This window comes from Nothobranchius furzeri, chromosome 15 (genome assembly GCF_043380555.1).
Source record: "Nothobranchius furzeri strain GRZ-AD chromosome 15, NfurGRZ-RIMD1, whole genome shotgun sequence".
In the NCBI taxonomy this organism is placed as follows: domain Eukaryota; kingdom Metazoa; phylum Chordata; class Actinopteri; order Cyprinodontiformes; family Nothobranchiidae; genus Nothobranchius; species Nothobranchius furzeri.
Genome location: NC_091755.1, coordinates 58357485 through 58375862, shown reverse-complemented (window position 1 = coordinate 58375862; position 18378 = coordinate 58357485). Strand labels below are relative to the sequence as shown.

The 18378-nt window shown below is 43.2% G+C and overlaps 2 protein-coding genes across 2 annotated transcripts in view; both read left to right on the top strand.

Moving 5' to 3' along the window:
• The first annotated feature begins 268 nt into the window (after positions 1–268).
• syn2a (synapsin IIa) overlaps positions 269–18378 on the top strand; it is an 18867-nt gene continuing 757 nt past the window's right edge. Inside the window, exons 1-10 of the mRNA XM_015968151.3 lie at positions 269–766; positions 11479–11536; positions 11620–11711; positions 12314–12470; positions 12601–12690; positions 12809–12871; positions 14231–14373; positions 14460–14534; positions 14688–14790; positions 18249–18378. The exon at positions 18249–18378 is cut by the window's right edge and continues 17 nt beyond it. Of these exons, the coding sequence (XP_015823637.1) occupies positions 414–766; positions 11479–11536; positions 11620–11711; positions 12314–12470; positions 12601–12690; positions 12809–12871; positions 14231–14373; positions 14460–14534; positions 14688–14790; positions 18249–18378 (1264 nt within the window). The 5' untranslated portion in view covers positions 269–413. The remainder of the gene's footprint in view (positions 767–11478; positions 11537–11619; positions 11712–12313; positions 12471–12600; positions 12691–12808; positions 12872–14230; positions 14374–14459; positions 14535–14687; positions 14791–18248) is intronic.
• LOC129164777 (uncharacterized) lies at positions 15853–17175 on the top strand. The gene is made up of 2 exons (XM_054746006.2): positions 15853–16264; positions 16487–17175. The coding sequence occupies exons 1-2, from the start codon at positions 15983–15985 to the stop codon at positions 17021–17023; spliced, it is 819 nt and encodes a 272-aa protein (XP_054601981.2). The 5' UTR covers positions 15853–15982; the 3' UTR covers positions 17024–17175.

Sequence of the window (18378 nt, the reverse complement as noted above, 5' to 3'; positions counted from 1 at the left end):
GGTGCTGTAGCTGAGTACTACTGTTTTGCTCTCCCACTGGAAACCCCTCTATTCTGTGTGCTGTGGTTAAAAAAAAAGACATTGCCTTGGAGGTAGCAGAAAATGGGGGAGGGGTAGGGAAGTCAAGCATGGCACTAGGAGAGGGAGGAGAGGATGGAGGGAGGGTAGAGATGCAATGCAGAGCATCATGTGCTATGCTTGAGGAAAGCATACAGGATGGGGATTGGCTGCTGGAGGATGCAGCGTCACTGTCAAAGAGGGAGAGCTCTGAGGGTGCTCCGTGAAGCTGGGAGGGAATACAGACGTTGGGAATTTACACGGAGACCCCAGCCTTTATCAGCCCCACACTCCAAACTGGGAGTCCTCTGCAGGATCGTTTCCCACGCCCAGTGCTTGCTCATCCTTCTCAAGCCATGAATTATCTACGCCGGCGTCTCTCAGACAGCACCTTTATCTCCAACCTGCCCAATGGCTACATGACAGACCTTCAGAGGCCTGATCCGACTCAACCTCCTCCAACTGCTTCCACCACCACCACCTCTGCCAAATCCCCTACAGCTGGGCCGACACCTCCGGCCACTTCCCCTTCCCCTGCCCCTGAGAGGAAGCCTCAGCCGTCACAGTCAGCTGGATCTGGCTTCTTCAGCTCCATTACAAACGTTGTTAAGCAGACAGCTGCCTCAGCGGGGCTTGTGGAGCAGACCCAAGTCACGACACCCAAGAAGTTTAAGATTCTCCTTGTGATTGATGAACCGCAGCAGGAGTGGTAAGGCAAATATTTCATCCTAAAGGGTTGGTTGTTGTAATTTTTATTTCTTTTCTCCATCCTTTTTAGTGGTTTCCTGAGGTTGTGTACCTAGTAGCTAACATAACTGAAACTCTGTCAACCACCATGCAAATGTGTTTTTATAGTGTGTTATGCCAGTCGCCATGACTGTCCAGAGCTGAATGAAGTGTGATCAGCTGATTCTAGGAAAGATCTTAAAAATGAGAGAAACACTGAGATCTTTGCTTGTCTTTCTTTGATTTAATGGCTTCTGTAGCAGTTTTGTCTCTTAAACAATAACCTGGTTTCAGGAGTGGTTTGGTACCTCTAGCAGGCCTGGACAGAAAACACCTTAATCCCATGGTGTCAGCCTGAGAGCTGCAGCACTTCAATTCAGTCAATGGGGTACTACTTTTCCCCCACTAGCGTACACTGATGCTGGAGATCATGACATGCATCACAAATGAAAGAAAACACAAATTTATGATGATGATTACCCAGGTGTTCTCCTGCCTTCTGGGAGAGAGGACGAAGGTGTCATTAACTAGCTCAACCTCAGTCTCTCTAAGCCAGTACAATGGCAGCCCCTGTCCTGAGGGATCGTGCTCGAAGGGAGATTAAACAAACCTCTCTGTCTGCTTTCTTTGCAGAGAAAACACTGTATGAGCCTTACATCAGTGTTCATTTATACAAGTTACATTCTTCTCCTCTGCACTGTGTGCTGATGAAATTACTTTTCATTTAAACTGTAAACAGGATGTTTTTAAAGGTTATTGTTTAAAAACATGAAAGGATTAGCATGTCTGCTATTTAAATAGTTTTTACCAACCCCTCCATCCATCCATCCATCCATCCTTCCATTTTCAGCCGCCTATCCAGGGTTGGGTTGCGGGGGCAGAAGCCTTAGCAGGAAGGACCAGACTTCCCTCGTCCCAGCCACTTGGGCCAGCTCCTCCGGTGAATCCTAAGGCGTTCCTTGGTCAGCCATAAGACATAGTCCTTCCAGCATGTTCTGGGTCTTCCTTTAGGCCTTCTCCCGGTTGGACGTGCCCAGTAAACCTCACCTGGGAGGCGTCCAGGAGTCATCCTAACTAGATGCCGTAACCACCTCAACTAGCTCCTCTCGATGTGGAGGAGCAGCAGGTCTACTCCAAGCCTCGAATGGCTGAGTTTCTCACCCTATCTTTAAGGGAGATTGGGTGAGAATGACCTCATCCCTGACCCGGAGAAGGCATTCTACCCTTTTCTGACCTAAAACTATGGTCTTGGATTTAGAGGAGCTGATTCTCATCCCAGCTGCTTCGCACTCGGCTGTGAACCACTCCAGAGAGAGCCAGAGATCACGTTCTGATTTGAGCCAACAGGACCACATCATCTGTAAAAAGCAGAGACTTAATCCTTAGGCCACCAAACGGATCCTAACACCTTAGCTATGCCTAGAAATCCTGTCCATAAAAGTTATGAACAGAATTTGTGACAAAGGACAGCCTCGGTGGAGTCCAACTCTCACCGTAAACAAGATCAACTTACTGCCGGCGATACGGACAAAGGTCTGGCACTGGACATATAGGTACTTAACAGTCCATATCAGAGGGCCTGGTAACCCATACTCCCGAAGTACCCCTCGAAGTACCCCCCACAGGGTCCCCCAAAGACACGGTCAAACGCTTTCTCCAAATCCACAAAACACACATAGAATGGTTGTGCAAACTCAGACTCCCCAGACTCTGCTCCGTCACTAGAAGACGTACCGGTGGGATTGAGGAGGTGTTCAAAGTACTCCGCCCACCAATCCACAACGTCCTGAGTAGAGGTCAGCAGCACCCCATCCCCACTGTAAACAGTGTTGGTAGCACACTGGTCTTTGCCTCTGTGACACCCCGGGCCAGATTCCACTTGGCCTGCTGGTGTCCACCAGCGGGTTCGGGGATTGCCACCACGACAGGAATCAATGACCCTGAGGCCGCAGCTCCGGCCGGCCGCCTCGACAATGGAAGCATGGAACAGGACCCCCTTAGACTCAATGTCTTCTGCCTCCCCCGGAACATTTTGCAAGTTCTGTCAGTGGGAATTGAAACGTCTTCTGACAGGAGACTCTGCCAGGCGTTCCCAGCGGACCGTCACAATACGTTTGGGCCTACCAGGTCAGACTGGCATCCTCCCCCACCATCGAAGCCAACTCACCACCAGGTAGTGGTCAGTTGACAAATCTGCCCCCTCTTCACCTGAGTGTCCAACAAATGTGCAGATCAGATGAGAGACAAAGTCGAACATCGAGCTGTGGCCTAAGGTATACTGATGCCAAGAGCACATACGGACACCTTTATGTCTGAACATGGTGTTCATTATGGACAATCCATGACTAGCACAGAAGTCCAATAATATAACATTGTTCAAATTCAGATAAGGAGGGGCGTTCTTCCCCACCATAGCACTCCAGGTCTCACTGTCATGGCCCACATGAGCGTTAAAGTCCCCCAGCAGAACGAGGGAGTCACCAGAAAGAGCGGTCTCCAGTGCCTCCTCCTAAGGAAGTCTGAGCTGCAGTTTGGTGCACAAGCACAAGGCACAGTCAGGACCCATTTCCTCACATGTAGGCGGAGGGTGGCTACCCTCTCATTCACTGGGTAAACTCCAGCGTACAGGCACCAAGTTGGGGGGCAACTAATATGCTCACTCCTACTCAGCGCCTCTCAGTGGGGACAACTCCAGAGTGGTAGTGTTCAGTCCCTCTCAACCTCGCACACCCAATCAGGCGCCTTCTACACGAGAGAGTCAGGTAAAACTTCTCTAGCCAAGAACATGACAATTATACAGAGCATAGTTTACATTCGCAATATGTTCAGTCTAAAATCTTCAGTTTTCAGATAATTGCATTGCAGAGGTGCATTAAAATAAATAATAGATGGAACTGTACTTCAATCAAACCAGCTCTACTCACAATGATTAATGTCTGATATAAAAGTTCTCCTCAGGTTTTGCCAAAGAAAAGTGGCATCATTTTGATATTTTGCTAGACTTGACGTTGTTGCTTCTCCTGAAGATGTAATACAGCTGAAGTGTTTGGTGACATGACCTCTGATGCCTTGCTCCATGCGTATCTACTGCTCAATCACCTGGAAAGTAATTCATTCAGAGGGCTTCCTCTTTCTAAGTGCTGCATCTATATTTTATAACAGCTCGGTATGGGGGAGGGCGGAGGGGTGGCCCTTTGGCTTGTTTTTAAAAAAAAGCAATTCCCTTAACCCTGCCACCAAAAAACATAATCAGAATACCACTTTTAGGTTAAAAACAAAACACTGTGAGGTGAAAAGCATCACAGGTGAAACTCTAGAAATTAGAGTGTGATGCAGAAATCAATTTATTTCAATAATTCAGCTTAGACTGAGAGACTATTTAACCCCCTCAGGCTTAAAATAAGTTTTGATAAAAGGATGAACGACTAAGTAAGTAAGTAAGTAGTAAGTAAAGTTTATTTATATAGCGCCTTTCACAGATATAAATCACAAAGCGCTGTACAACATGAGTAAAATCAGGGCAAATACCTCAAACCAATAAAAACATCATAAAAACAATAACAGTGACAACAATAGTAACCAAAATCAGGAGTAAAAACAAAGTAAAGGTGTGAACAAGAACAAAGCCATCTTTTAGAATATTTAGGGAGGGAACGCCTGGATGAAAAGGTGCGTTTTAAGATGTTTTTTGAAGACCTCTACAGATTTCAAGAGACGGAGATTTGAAGGCAGACTGTTCCAAAGTCTGGGGGCAATAGACTGAAAGGCCCTGTCCCCTTTGGTTTTCAGACTGGTTCAAGGAACAGCCAGGAGGTTTTCAGATGTGGATCGGAGGTTCCGTGAAGTGGTGTGTGGGGATAAAAGCTCAGATAAATAGCTTGGAGCCTGGTTGTTAAGAGCTCTTTAGGTCAGCACTAAAACATTAAACTGTATTCTATATTCTACCGGGAGCCAGTGGAGGGACTGTAAAACTGGAGTGATGTGAGCTCGTCTGCTGGATTTGGTTAGGAGTCTGGCGGCTGCATTTTGGATGGCTTGAAGGCGTGAGAGGGAGGTTCTGCTGAGACCAGTAAAAAGAGCGTTACAGTAGTCTAAGCATGATGACACAAAGGCATGGATGATCTTTTCCAGATCTGCAGTAGAAACCAGTTTACGGACTTTTGAAATGTTTCTCAGTTGAAAGAAACAAGAGCGGGAGATGGTTTTGACATGCGAGTCTAAACTTAAAACCAGATCAAAAATAACTCCCAGGTTTCTAATGTTGGCCTTGGCTGATGGGCAAAAGGAGGCAATTTCCTGCTCGATTTTTGGTTGAAGTTCCAGGGGTGCAGAGATCAGGGTCTCTGTCTTGTTGGCGTTGAGAACAAGAAAGTTGCTGGACAGCCAGTTACTGATCTGGGTCAGGCAGAGTACAAGGGTGGCCAGCCTGTCCAACTGGTGAGGCATGAACGACATCTGTATATCGTCAGCATAGATGTGGTAGGAGATGTCTGGGAAAGATTGAATGATGCCAGCTAGAGGAAGAATATAAAATGCGAATAGTAGAGGCCCTAGAACTGAACCTTGTGGAACCCCGCATGTTAGAGAGGCAGTGTCTGAAGAGAAGGTTTCTGACTTCACTGTGAATGTTCTGTTAGTGAGATAGGAAGAGAGCCAGTCTAGAGCAGAACCTGAAATCCCAGCCAGGGCATTTAACCTGTTTGGTAGAACGTTGTGGTCTACAGTGTCAAAAGCTGCACTGAGGTCAAGCAGGACCATGACAAAGCATTTCCCAGCATCAGCAGCCATCAGGAGGTCATTATGCACCCTTACTAGAGCAGTCTCAGTTGAGTGCTGCTTCAGAAAGCCAGACTGGAAGGGGTCAGAGATCTTTGACTTAGAAAACCAGGATCTGAGTTGGGTTTCAACAACCTTCTCAAGTACTTTACTGATGAAAGGTAGTTTAGAAATGGGCCTAAAGTTACTGGTGGAGCTGGCGTCAAGGTTGGGTTTCTTTAAGAGAGGAGTCTCTACTGCATTTTTAAAGTAAGATGGAACACAGCCTTGGCTCAGTGAGCTGTTGATTATAGTCAACAGAGATGGACTGATGGAGGCAAGGGACCCGACTAAAACAGAGGGAGTTTAGATATCTGATGAGCATGATGAGAGCTTCATCTGACTGATTATTGAGGCTAAGTCATTTCGTGTAATTGGGGAGAAGGAGGTGAAAGACTCTGAGCACTGGGGGGCCTCCCCTCCTTGGGGGGGGGGGGGGGGGTAGCTGGTGGAATGCTGGATCTCAGATTCAGCACCTTGTTGGCAAAAAAGTGGAGAAAGGTGTTACAGTCATCAGCTGAAGATAGCTGAGCCTGCTGCTGCGGAGGAGTAACGATGCTGGAGATGGTATCAAACAAAACCTTAGGATTATTCGTATTTTTTGCTGAAGAAAGAAGACCTGGCATTTTCTACAGCTTCGTTGTATGACTCGAGAAGTTCTTTAAAATATTCGCGATGAACAACCAGACCTGTCCTCTTCCACCGTCGTTCCGCTTTTCTATATCAAGAATCTGGTTGTTCAGCCAGGGAGAACTGGAGGCACTGGAACTGCGGCTGGTTTTGTAAGGGAAGACCTGATCTAGAATGTTGAGGCAGTGATCATTAAATGAGTTGGTAAGGAGCTCTACGTCATCAGAGGAAGGAGGTACAAAGTCAAAGAGGGAGGAGAAATTTAAAATGGTAGAACTGTTGCTAATACGTCGTTGCTTGGCAGAGTCTGGTAAAAGAGATTCAGAATTTAAGTTAATATGAAAAGAAATTGATTTATGGTCACTGAACACAACATCATTTATCTGCAGTTTATCAACAAGAAGTCCGTAGGAAAAGACCAGATCCAGGGTGTGGCCTGCTCTGTGAGTGGGACCAGACACGTGTTGAGAGAAGTTCAAAGTCCTTCAGGGGTACTTATGAGTTAAAAAATGTTCATGAAATACGTACGTGGAGTAACCAGGTAGGTAGGTTTTAACGTTGCAAATCTGAGGGTTAAAGGTTAACACTGATTAGAGTGTGGCACGTTCAGTCTACGAATGTGGGATTTAAGCTGTAAGTCATAGCCACCACAATAATAACAAAGGCTTGAAATATCTGCCATTGCATGTAATGAGTCTGTTCCATATATTAGTTTCACCTTTTAAGTTGAATTACTGAAATAAATTAATTCTGGCACCATTTTCTGATTAGTTTAGCTTCACCTGTATAAGCTCAGTGAACTGCAAGAAAGAAGGCATCCTTTGTGTTCTGGGACTGGGACTACACTGAGATGTAATGCTGCTGGCAAGTCTCAGAGAGATAAAAACGAGTCTTTATTTTCATAAAGATTCTGGCAAGAAGCTGCTTTGCTCGGTGCTGATGCACAACTTGAGTCTGAGGCTTTATTTGTGCGCTGTAACTCGCTGTCTGACAGGCAGCATTCTCTTCATGGCCTAAAATAAGTCAAAGCAGAGGGATGAGATCTGGAAGCCCCACAGAATTTAATCTAGAAGTACTTCTTCAGGGTGAAATGGACCAGAAGGCTCAGCCAATCCAGCCACCTGCTTAGGAAAAGTCCTGATTAGACCAAACTATAAATGACTGGTCTTTATAGAACATCATGGGGATTGTGTTGTTTATCTTTATTCAAATATATTCGTTAGGCTCAGATGGGGAACAGTGATTTTAATAACCACTGTATTGTATTTTAGGTCTGTAATATTTGTGAAATGAATTAAATAAATTATAGTTATGAAATAGTTAAAATTATTGTAGTTGTTGTTGTTCGCATGAAGGCAATAAATACAAAGAAATAAAAGCTGAATCTCATCATTTGCATTACATTGAGTGTGATAACATCAATGATGAATAATGAACTTTTATAGAATTTAATATTATGCAAAACAGAGCGCATGAAAATAAACCTCAACAACACTTCAGGAAAGATCCTTTCTGTGTCAAATCCCTCTTCTGCTCACGAAGACACACCAGATTACCAGCCTGGATGCTCGTCTCGTTTCAGGATTCACGTTGTCTTGCCCTCGAAAGCACCCATAAGCAAAGGTCTTCGCCTTCCTCCCATAAATGTATGAGTCCCTGTAGATGTTCAAAACAAATCACGAGAAGACTAACAAAAACATCTTATTACATCTCTGAATGAGGTCAGACTAATACTTTCAAAACAAACAAATAATGTGTAGAAAACTTTGTGATGTCATGAAGCGAAGGCGGCTTTATTTATATAGCACATTTCATACATTCCTTTTCATTAGCAATAATAGCGAGAACAGAGCTGGAGTCCGAGCTTCTGTCCGTTGGTGAAACTTGTTTCTGTGTTTTTACACACAGCAGTTTTATCTTGGAGCTGCTAAAGCTCTCCATTTTCTTGTGAGCAGCATTTTCAGAGATCAGGGATCCTATGACCACTCTGACTCAAAACTCTGATCTGCTGTTTAATATTTGAATTCTCACAGATTACCCCGTTTTATTCCAGCTTGGCCTCATAGCTAACTCTAAGCTGTTTCTCCTTGTTCAAATTGTTGGTTAGATCTTCACAGACAGATGTTTTTTGTGGAGTTGCTGTATAAGGTTCGCCAGCTCCTCGCACATCTTCTGGTCTGACTTAGTTTCTAAAGTCTGAACACTTTCCAGTATCTGACTGAGCTCCGTGTTCTTCTTTTTGAGATCCGTTCAATCCGTTCGATCACATTTACTATGTAGTATTTCTATGGCTACATTGTGATTTCTTAGTAAATATTCTATTTAGTAAGAGATAAACTTTATTGTCTTTATCTTAGTAAATATATAATTAATTCAGCAGGTGAAGTAGCACATTCCATGACAAGGAAGAGAGAATGCTAAGTGGTTAGCAGCAGCGTGCCAGCCGATGGCCCCTTCCCCTCCGATTTGAAACATTGAAGATGAAGTAACATTTCAGGAGCGAATAAGAAGAAGGGGGCGTTCCCATGTGCAAACCTAAACGCCCCTATCAGCAGCTGGCTGTATGATATTGGAGCCTCCATGAGGCCACCACAGCTCAGCAGAACACCACTGAAGCTTCTTCTGAGAAAAACACTTGGAGAGAAAATAAAGTTAACAGCTGAAATAGCAGGAGATGGTGCAATTGGAGAGAAGTGGTAGAAGAAAGTAGTGGATTGGGGAAAGTGGTCAGTACATCCTCCAGCAGTCTAAGCCTATAGCAGCATAACTACAGAGATAACTCTGGATAACCTAGCCTTTTAGATGGAGGCATGTTGGAAGCAGGGCAAGTGGTGTGTTGTGTTTGGGATCATTATTATGCTGAAAGGCCCGGCCATGCTTCATCTGCAATTCTCTTGTTGAGGTTTTCACTCAAATTCTGACCATACATGGTCCCATTCATTCTTTTGCTTACACAGATCAGTTGTCCTGGTCCCTTTGCAGAAAAACAGCCCCTAAGCATGATATTTCCACCCCCATGCTTTACAGTAGGTATGGTGTTCTTTGAATGCAACTCAGCATTCATCCTCGTCCAAACATGAGTAGAGTTTTTACCAAAAAGTTCTATTCTAGTTTCATCTGACCATATCACATTCTCCCAATCCTCTTCTGGATCATCCAGATGCTCTCTAACAAACTTCATACAGGCCTCCACTTGTCCGGGGTTAAGCAGGAAGACACATCTGGCACTGCAGGATTTGAGTCCCCAGTGGCGTAGTGTGTTACTGATGGTAACCTTTAGCTTTGGTTCCAGCTCTCTGCAGGTCACTTCACTGGGGCGACGGAGGCACAGGAGTTAAGTGCTCGCCTCGCAATCGGAAGGTTGCAGGTTTGAGCCCCGCTCAGTCTGTCACCCACGTTGTGTCCTTGGGCAAGACACTTAACCCACGTTGCCTGCTGGTGGTGGTCGGAGGGGCCGGTGGCGCCAGTGCTCGGCAGCCTCGCCTTTGTCAGTGCGCCCCAGGGCAGCTGTGGCTACATTGTAGCTCATCCTCACCAGTGTGTGAATGTGTGTGTGAATGGGTGAATGACTGATTGTGTTGTGCCTTGGGGGGTTCCAGGACTCTAGAAGGCGCGATGTCAAATACAGGCCATTTACCATTTACTAGGTCCCCCCGTGTAGTTCTGGGATTTTTGCTCACCATTCTTGTGATCATTTTGAACCCCGAGGGGTGAGATCTTGCGTGGAGCCCCTGATGGTGAGAGGTCATCAGTGGTCTTTTGCTCCCACAGTTGATTTCTTCACAGCAAAGCTGCTTACTTACTGCAGATTCAGGCCTCTCAGCCTGGTGTAGGTCTAAAATGTTGACTCTGGTGTCCTTTGACTGCTCTTTGGTCTTGGCCATAGTGGAGTTTGGAGTGCGACTATATGCTGACAGCTGCCTTTTATATACTGACTAGTTCTAACTGGCGCCATTAATACAGGTAATGAGTGGAGGGCAGAGGAGACTCTTACAAAAGAAGTCTGTCAGGTTTGTGAGAGCCAGAAAGATTGCTTGTTTTTAGGAGACCAAATACTGATTTTCCAGTATAATTTGCAATTGAATTCTTTAAAAAGCAGACAACGTGATTTTCTGGATTTTTTTCTCATTTTGTCTCATGGGTGAGTTATACCTATGATGAAAATTACAGGCCTCTCTCATCTTTTCAATAGCACAACTTGCACAATTGTTGTCTGACCAAATACTTTTTTGCCTGACTGTGTGAATCAGAAAACATCGGTATATTGGATATGCTAAACTGTAGTTTTCCTGTTTAACCATCCTTCCATGCTGTCCTTCAAAAGGTTTTCAGAATACATATAAGCAAGTGGACAGAGCCCAACTTCATAGGCACTGTTGTCATAGTAACGCACACCCTGAAAATTTAAATCACTGACCAGCAGCCGTGAGCTGCAGGTGTGGTCTGCTTTTCTAAATGCTTGATCACAAACGTGGACAGGTGCAGTGATTTTCAGGTGCATTTTTCTGAATCTCAGAATCACCACGTGATGGATGGTGTGAAGTCAGTGTTTGCTCCATGCAGCTTTCTTTTACAAATTCAGCCCTTAATTATGTTGCATAATGTTTTAGAGCCATGCTTAGTGCCAGCTTGAAGGGAAGAGTCAGAGATGCTGAGTGTTCAGCACTAAGGAGAACAAAAGGATGCTGAAATTTTCACTCTGCAAAGTGGCATTTATTTAACCCTCCCACTGTCTTTATGGGTGTGACCCCGCGAGGAATGTTGACCATTGAGCAGGATTGATAGTTTATCCCTTGAGGTCCACATGGCAGGGGTGTGGTGGTGCTCACTCAGTGTCAGTGACGATGCAATTTGCTGGGTTCCTTATATAGGAAACATTATTTCTGATTGGCTTAATGAACTGACCTGAATTGGAATGTTTATTATGTGAAGTGCCTTGAGACGACTCTTGCCGTGATTTGGCGCTTTATAAATAAACTTGAATTGAATCCTCACCCCTGCTACATGGACCCAAGGGATAAACCATCAACCCTGCTCAGTGGTCAACTTTCCTCGCGGGGTCACACTCTTTAGGACAGTGGGAGGGTTAAGAGTGATCCATATTCCTGCTTATCACAGGAATTATTAACTGATGGATTTACATTTGCACATGACACTTAATTAGAAATATTTTCTTAGAAAAATATCTCATTCTGTTATCTTTTTTTTCTGCTGCTTCATTGAAAATTCACGTTTTTTTTTCTTACCTAGGGCAAAGTTATTCAAAGGAAAGAAGGTACATGGGGAATATGACATCAAGGTGGAACAGGTAGGTTTCCAGAGCCTGTTTGATCCATTACAAGCATTATGGAAAAACAAAGAGAGTTTACTCCTCTGTCTGTGTGAATGTAGGCTGAATTTGGTGAGATTAACGTTGTGTCTCATGCCAGCGGAGCCTGCAGCGTGAACATGCAGGTTCTCAGAAACGGGACCAGGGTCATCAAGTGAGACACACACACACACACACACACACACACACACACACACACACACACACACACAAAGAATGTTTTCAGGCTGAACATTTGCTGCTTCGTTGCTTATATGTCTCTTGCAATGTTTCCATGGTTACTGACATATTTAAAAGCATTTCACAGCTCATCACATCTTTCCATTAAGTGTTTAGTGATCTTGAGGGTCTCTGTCATCTGTGATTGTCTCTTGTGTTTTTTGACTTCATGATTTTTTATTCAACTTTTTGCAATGACCTGAAAAGGTCAGTTGGAGGTTTCGTGATGCAGCTTTCTCTTTTTGTTGTGCTTGACTGGCATCCTGCACTTTACCTTTCATATGGCTCAGGATTGAATGCCCAAGTGGCCAAACAGCCAGAGATGGGATTCATCCAAAAACAAAAACATGATTTTGTTCCTCAGCAGTCCAATCCCTGGACTTTTAAAGCTCCACAATTTATGTTTGTGCCATTGTCAAACTCAAGCCACATCTCCACATCATTGTTTAATCATACACCTACAGACGCACCAGTCTTGGCCCAGTTCATTTGTCTCGACGGTTCTGATCAATAGCCAATTGTATTTCTATTCTCCAGAAGCTTTAAGCCAGACTTTGTCCTCATTCGCCAACACGCCTTCAGCATGACCCAGAATGAAGATTTTCGCAATCTGATCATCGGTTTGCAGTACGGTGGCGTTCCAAGCATCAACTCCCTCGAGTCCATTTATAATCTTTGTGACAAGCCGTGGGCAGTGAGTACTCAACAATGTCTTTTTTTTTTATTCTGCACATCTGAGAGTGGCATTGTTTGTTAGATTAACCTGTATCCTTGTAAACTTGGTTTCCTACAACTGATTGAAACTGTTAACTATATTCATGCAGTTTGCCCAGCTTATCAACACACACAGGAAACTGGGTGCTGAGAAGTTCCCTCTCATTGAACAGACCTTTTACCCAAATTACAAGGAGATGGTGAGAATCCCACCACCTGTCATGTTGTTTTACTTGTTTATTTTTGTCAAAGAAGAATGTGTTTTTATTACATAATCCTGGAAAACCAAATCATTAAAATAATATCCTTGTTGTTTAGGTGAGCATGCCGTCATTTCCCGTTGTTGTAAAGATCGGACACGCACACTCTGGCATGGGAAAGGTAAAGTTGTGATTTTTGTTTTAGTTTGATAAAAGAACGCTTTCGTTTTTATGGGCAAATGCCAACAAGTAACATTTGCAACAGTTCTGAAGTTTTGAACTAGGTTTTAGAAGAAAGGTTGTGAATTTTGATGCTTGAATAACTCTTTGCATAACCTCAGATCAGATCATGATCTGATTGACAAGCTAACGGCTAGTCAGAGTGGAGCCACACACAAAGTAGATGTTTATCATTGTTGAAGGTCAACTTTACTCATATTTTTAATACATTTGCAGTGGTCTCTAGTAGGAATGAATGTCTTGTAAGTTGTTCTCTGGGTGAAAAAGCTCTGGTGTGCCTAATTCAGGACAGAGAATTTTGCTGGAGGAGAAAGTGGCAGAACAGGATGTGGAGTCTTATTTCCTGACATTCAGGCATCTCACCTCAGATTGGCTAACAGCAACACGACTTTACCCCTAAGTCAGTTTGCTGTGCAACGCTGATGTTTTACCTCCATAAAAACACAAGCCTGAAGGAGTTCTGCCGTGTGGTGGAGTTGCTAATGCTAATGTTAGCTTCTACTAACTGAAGCATTCTCTGTTTTTTCCTGGATGCTAAACCAATAACAGCCTTCCCTGTCGTGAGTCAAGATGGGTGAGTCTAGTAACAGTGTGACGTAGATCTGTCAGGATTTTCTAATCCTAGAGTTTCACCGTCTATTTTCTATCAGAAGCTAATGCAGGAGATAGGTGTAGGAGACTATTTTCATGTTCAGCCTGCATGAAAAAGTCAGTGACCAGAAAAAACAATTACAAACTTTTTGTCAGTGAAGTTGACCTTTAAAGACCAAGTTTGCTCATTTTTTGCAGCACATTTCAGTGGTCTCTCAGTTTAAAGAAATTACTTGTGAGTCTATCTGGGGCGGGGGGTGCGGGGGAGGCTCTGGTGCTCCTGCTTCAGGAACTAGAAGTTAGCCAGAGAGGAGGGAAGCATAACACAGCAGGATTTGGAGTATTATTTTCTGATATTCAGACATCATGCCTCTGCTTGTATAGTACATATTCTTCAGGTGAACCTTAATATTCACAGAGAAATTTGCATCACCTCTCATGAGCTAGTAGAAAAAGACGTTTTCACATAACATAATAATATTGTGAGGTACCTTGACATTATATAGACAATTTAACAAAGAACTGATCTCCAAACTGATCTCCCAACTGAGGTCATTCAAACAGCTATGCACAACAAGTAAGGCATTCATTGTTTCTAATCTTTCCACAGAAACCCACCAGAAAGATACAAACAATCTATTTAGGCAGCAAAAACAAGATAAATACCTATTATTTTGTGTTTGACTGTTTTTTGTGTGTTTGTGTGCAGGTGAAAGTGGACAATCACAATAAGTTCCAGGACATAGCCAGTGTTGTGGCTCTCACCCAGACCTACACCACCACAGAGCCTCTTATTGATGCCAAGTATGATATAAGAATCCAGAAGATAGATGCTGACTACAAAGCCTACATGTATGTAGAGTTATACGTTTACAGCTCAGATTCATAACCAGACAAGAACCCAACCTGAACATTGTTGTTCTTTTCTTTTGCATCAGGAGAACATCTATTTCTGGTAACTGGAAGAGCAACACAGGCTCTGCTATGCTTGAACAGGTGGCCATGACTGATAGGTAAGTCTAGACTAAGAGTTCCTCAGTATGAAAACTAGTTTCATGTTAATTTTAACTTATTCTCCAGTATTTTGTTCTGCTAAAGTAGTGACAAGTAGTTGCTGTTGATTCTGACGCATGGTTTATCTCCTTGTTTGTGTTTGTTTGGTTAAGGTACAAGCTGTGGGTCGACACCTGCTCAGAAATATTTGGGGGTCTTGACATTTGTGCCGTCAAAGCTATTCACGGGAAAGATGGTAGAGATAACATCACAGAGGTAAGAGGTAAACAGGATTAAGAAGGGATTACCCAAAACTTTGCCAGCTGAACAACTACTGCATGGGTCAGGTTTCATCAACAGTTTGGTATAGAGCACCTTTAGTCCCTCTTAACAAACAATCACAGAATTTAACTAAAAAAACCTCAATAAACTAAGAAAAGCTAAATGAATGAGGATTGTTAAATGCAAAGTTAAACACTAACAATATTAATTAGATGAATGTTATAAATATTAAACTGTTATTACCTTAAATTGTATTATAGCACATTCCATGTCAGGCTGTCAGTCAGAATCAGACAAAATTCTGAAACTTTACAGTTTTAGCCATTTGCTTAAACACGACTGACAGATGCTAAAACCAAAGGAACCCAACTTGAAGTTGTTGTGGCTCTGCCTTAAACAAAGTGTAACCATACCTTAGACAAAAGTGTTGCTTTGCACTTTGGTTGCAATTCTGCAAAACACTAGCTCCTTTCTACAACACACTTGCTCCTGCTCACAACACACTATTTCATACATAAGACACTTTGTTCAAAAAGTAAATCTCGCAGTACCATTGGGAAAACACAGCTATTCAAAATACAAAACACAGTCTGTCATTGAAAACAATTAGACACACACCTGAAAACAATTACTAACAAAACTGAACACCAATCAGTCAGCTACAAAAAGGCCTTAGCTAATCAATTTTTGAGAACTTGCCAGCATGGGGGGGGGGGGGGGGGGGCTAGAGGCAGAGCAAGAGGAGGACGTGGACGAAGAGGCCGTGCAAGGACCATAATTTCTAATGACATTAGGGCAACTGTGGTGGACCATGTCATAAACCATGGTCTGACCATGAGGGAAGCTGGACAGAGAGTCCACCCCAATCTTAGCTGTTTCACGGTCGCATGCATCATAAGGACATTCAGACAGGAAAACAGGTATGTCTTCAATTCCTCTACTACAGTAATGTAGCTTGAGTATCTACAGTACTGTCTCATCTTACATGTATATGTAACGTACATGTACTGTTACACCAGTACTGTACTGAAGGGTGGCTCCTTGTGTTGTGACACATATAATCATGTCTTGAGATGTTTTACAGTACTGTAATACAAGTACAGTAAATACAGTAAAATACAGTTTGTATAGTACTGAAAAATAGAACAAAACGATTCCAAATACTGGATGCATTGTTTTCTACAGAATGATCAGAAGACCTACTGGCGGTGGACGTCAACACCTATTTACTGAACAACAAGAACTTGCATTAGTGGACATGGTCAGGGCAAATAATGCGATCCGTCTCCACCAGCTACAGAGTCACATAATTGCAGATAGACAGAGTTTTGGCAACATAAATACAGTATGCATTACCACCATTAGACGCATCTTGACAAAGCACCATATTACAATGAAACAACTGTACAGGGTTCCATTTCAAAGGAACAATGCCAGAGTGAAGGAACTTCGACGTGAATACGTACAGGTAAGTGTTTCAGTCCTCTACATTTATAATACAAAAGAGGAGCAGTCAAATAGCTGAGTCTGTACCATTGGATCAGGACCACATTGACACTGTATATTCAGAAAGCTAAACCGGCCCCTGTGTGATGAGGTGGTTCATTTCTGTATCAGTGTAGTTGTGTACTTTGAGTAATGCCATTCATACAGTACTGTACAGTACAGTAATATGTACTTTTTCTTGCAGATAATGCTCGCCATGGATGGAGCTGCTCAGCCTCATGAGTGTATTTACATTGATGAGGCTGGATTCAATCTGACAAAAAACGGACGACGGGGGCGTAATCTTATTGGTCGAAGGGCAATTGTGCTCGTCCCTGGGCAACGTGAAGGAAATATTACATTGTGTGCTGCCATTAGCCTTCAAGGGCTACTGCACCATCATGCCAAATTGGGGCCCTACAATTCACAGGAAATACTCACATTTCTTGATGGTCTACATGACATCGTCATACAGAATAGACCAGAGCAGCCCAGGTTTGTTGTTGTGTGGGATAATGTTAGTTTCCACCAGGCTGCTCTGGTCCAAGACTGGTTTACTCATCATGAAGGATTTGAAGTGGTGTACTTGCCCCCTTACTCCCCATTTTTGAATCCTATGGAGGAGTTCTTTTCAGCATGGAGATGGCGCGTATATGACCGCCAACCCCACGCCCGAATGCCACTTTCACAAGCAATGGAACAGGCCTGCGGAGATATCGAAATCGGGTCAATTCAGGGATAGATTAGACACACAAGGGGATTTTTCCCCCGATGTTTAGCCAGAGGAGATATTGCTTGCAATGTGGACGAGGTCCTGTGGCCCGACCCCGACAGACGGCAGGATCCATACATGTAACTTCTTTTGTGTGAAGTTCAGTTTGTTTTATTTTTGCTTTACAGTAACTGAATTTCCTGTCATATGAATTTCACTACTGTAATGTAATTGCAGTAATGTTGATTTCAGTATTTTATTTTTGGAATTATGAAAAACATCTGGAATTGTAACTGAATAAATACAGTACAAGTGAAAGACTGCAGTGTTTTATTTAAAGTAGACTAGTGTGTTGCCGCAGATATGAGAGTGTATTGACATGTGGAACTGGGCATCATTTAGTCATCAAAGTGAGGTTTTGACAAAGGATTGTTCAGTTTTGATGGCAGAGTTTGCATCTGGCATAGATGTGAATGGTTTATTTCCCAGTGTTCTTCCGTACTTCCTTGAGTGTGGAGTTTTGGCACCATGAGCCAAGTTTTGCAAAGTGTGTTCAAGCAATGGACTAAAACTGTAAAATGCCATGCATATGTGCATGCAGTGTTTCCTCTGTGTGTGTGTGTGTGTGTGTGTGTGTGTGTGTGTGTGTGTGTGTGTGTGTGTGTGTGTGTGTGTGTGTGTGTGTGTGTGTGTGTGTCATCTACATATGTGGTACCTCAGGGAACTGTTCTCGGACCTGTTTCATTTTCTCTACAAATGCTCAACCTTGATGCAGAGATTCAATAGTACAGATTCTTCATTACCCTTATGCATAATGTTACTGCCGACTGAACGAATAGGAAAAGCATTCATTGTTTTGCTGAAATTAGAAACTGGAAGGAATCATACTTGTTAGCTGGATCAGGTAATTTTGTAATTTCAAGTTCCCGGCAAGATTAACCAGTCCTCTGATTTCTGTCACTGTACAAATACTCTCGACAGAAATTTAACCAGTAATGATTGTAATAAAAAATAATAATATTTTTGATTTTAGCTTGTCAAAACTCTGGAAACAGATGCAATAACATGTTTGTGAACCAAAGTACGTCCTCTGCTATTGAATATTCCAATTTAAGAATTGATTGCTTCTGCCTGTTGTTTGCATTTTGTTTGATGCAAAATATGTTTCAATTTTAATTTTAAAAGTTTTTAGGTAAAGTTTTACATAAATGAGATATATTTTCTCTCTGCCTTAACCTTCTGCCATGTGGTGCAGGTGGTGGGTTCCTCCATGCCGCTGGTAGGGGAGCACCAGGCTGAAGACCGGCAGCTCATTGCTGAGATGGTTTTAGCCAAAATGAACCAGATAGCAGAGAAAGAAGCTAATGCTCCTCAGAGACCTACCA

What these genes read in the sequence shown, in the direction of transcription:
- LOC129164777 (XM_054746006.2), top strand. Translation starts at nt 15,983, where the DNA reads ATGATCAGAAGACCTACTGGCGGTGGACGTCAACACCTATTTACTGAA. An exon ending in TTCGACGTGAATACGTACAG is followed by an intron (nt 16,265 to 16,486) that starts GTAAGTGTTTCA and finishes TTTTTCTTGCAG; the next exon opens with ATAATGCTCGCCATGGATGG.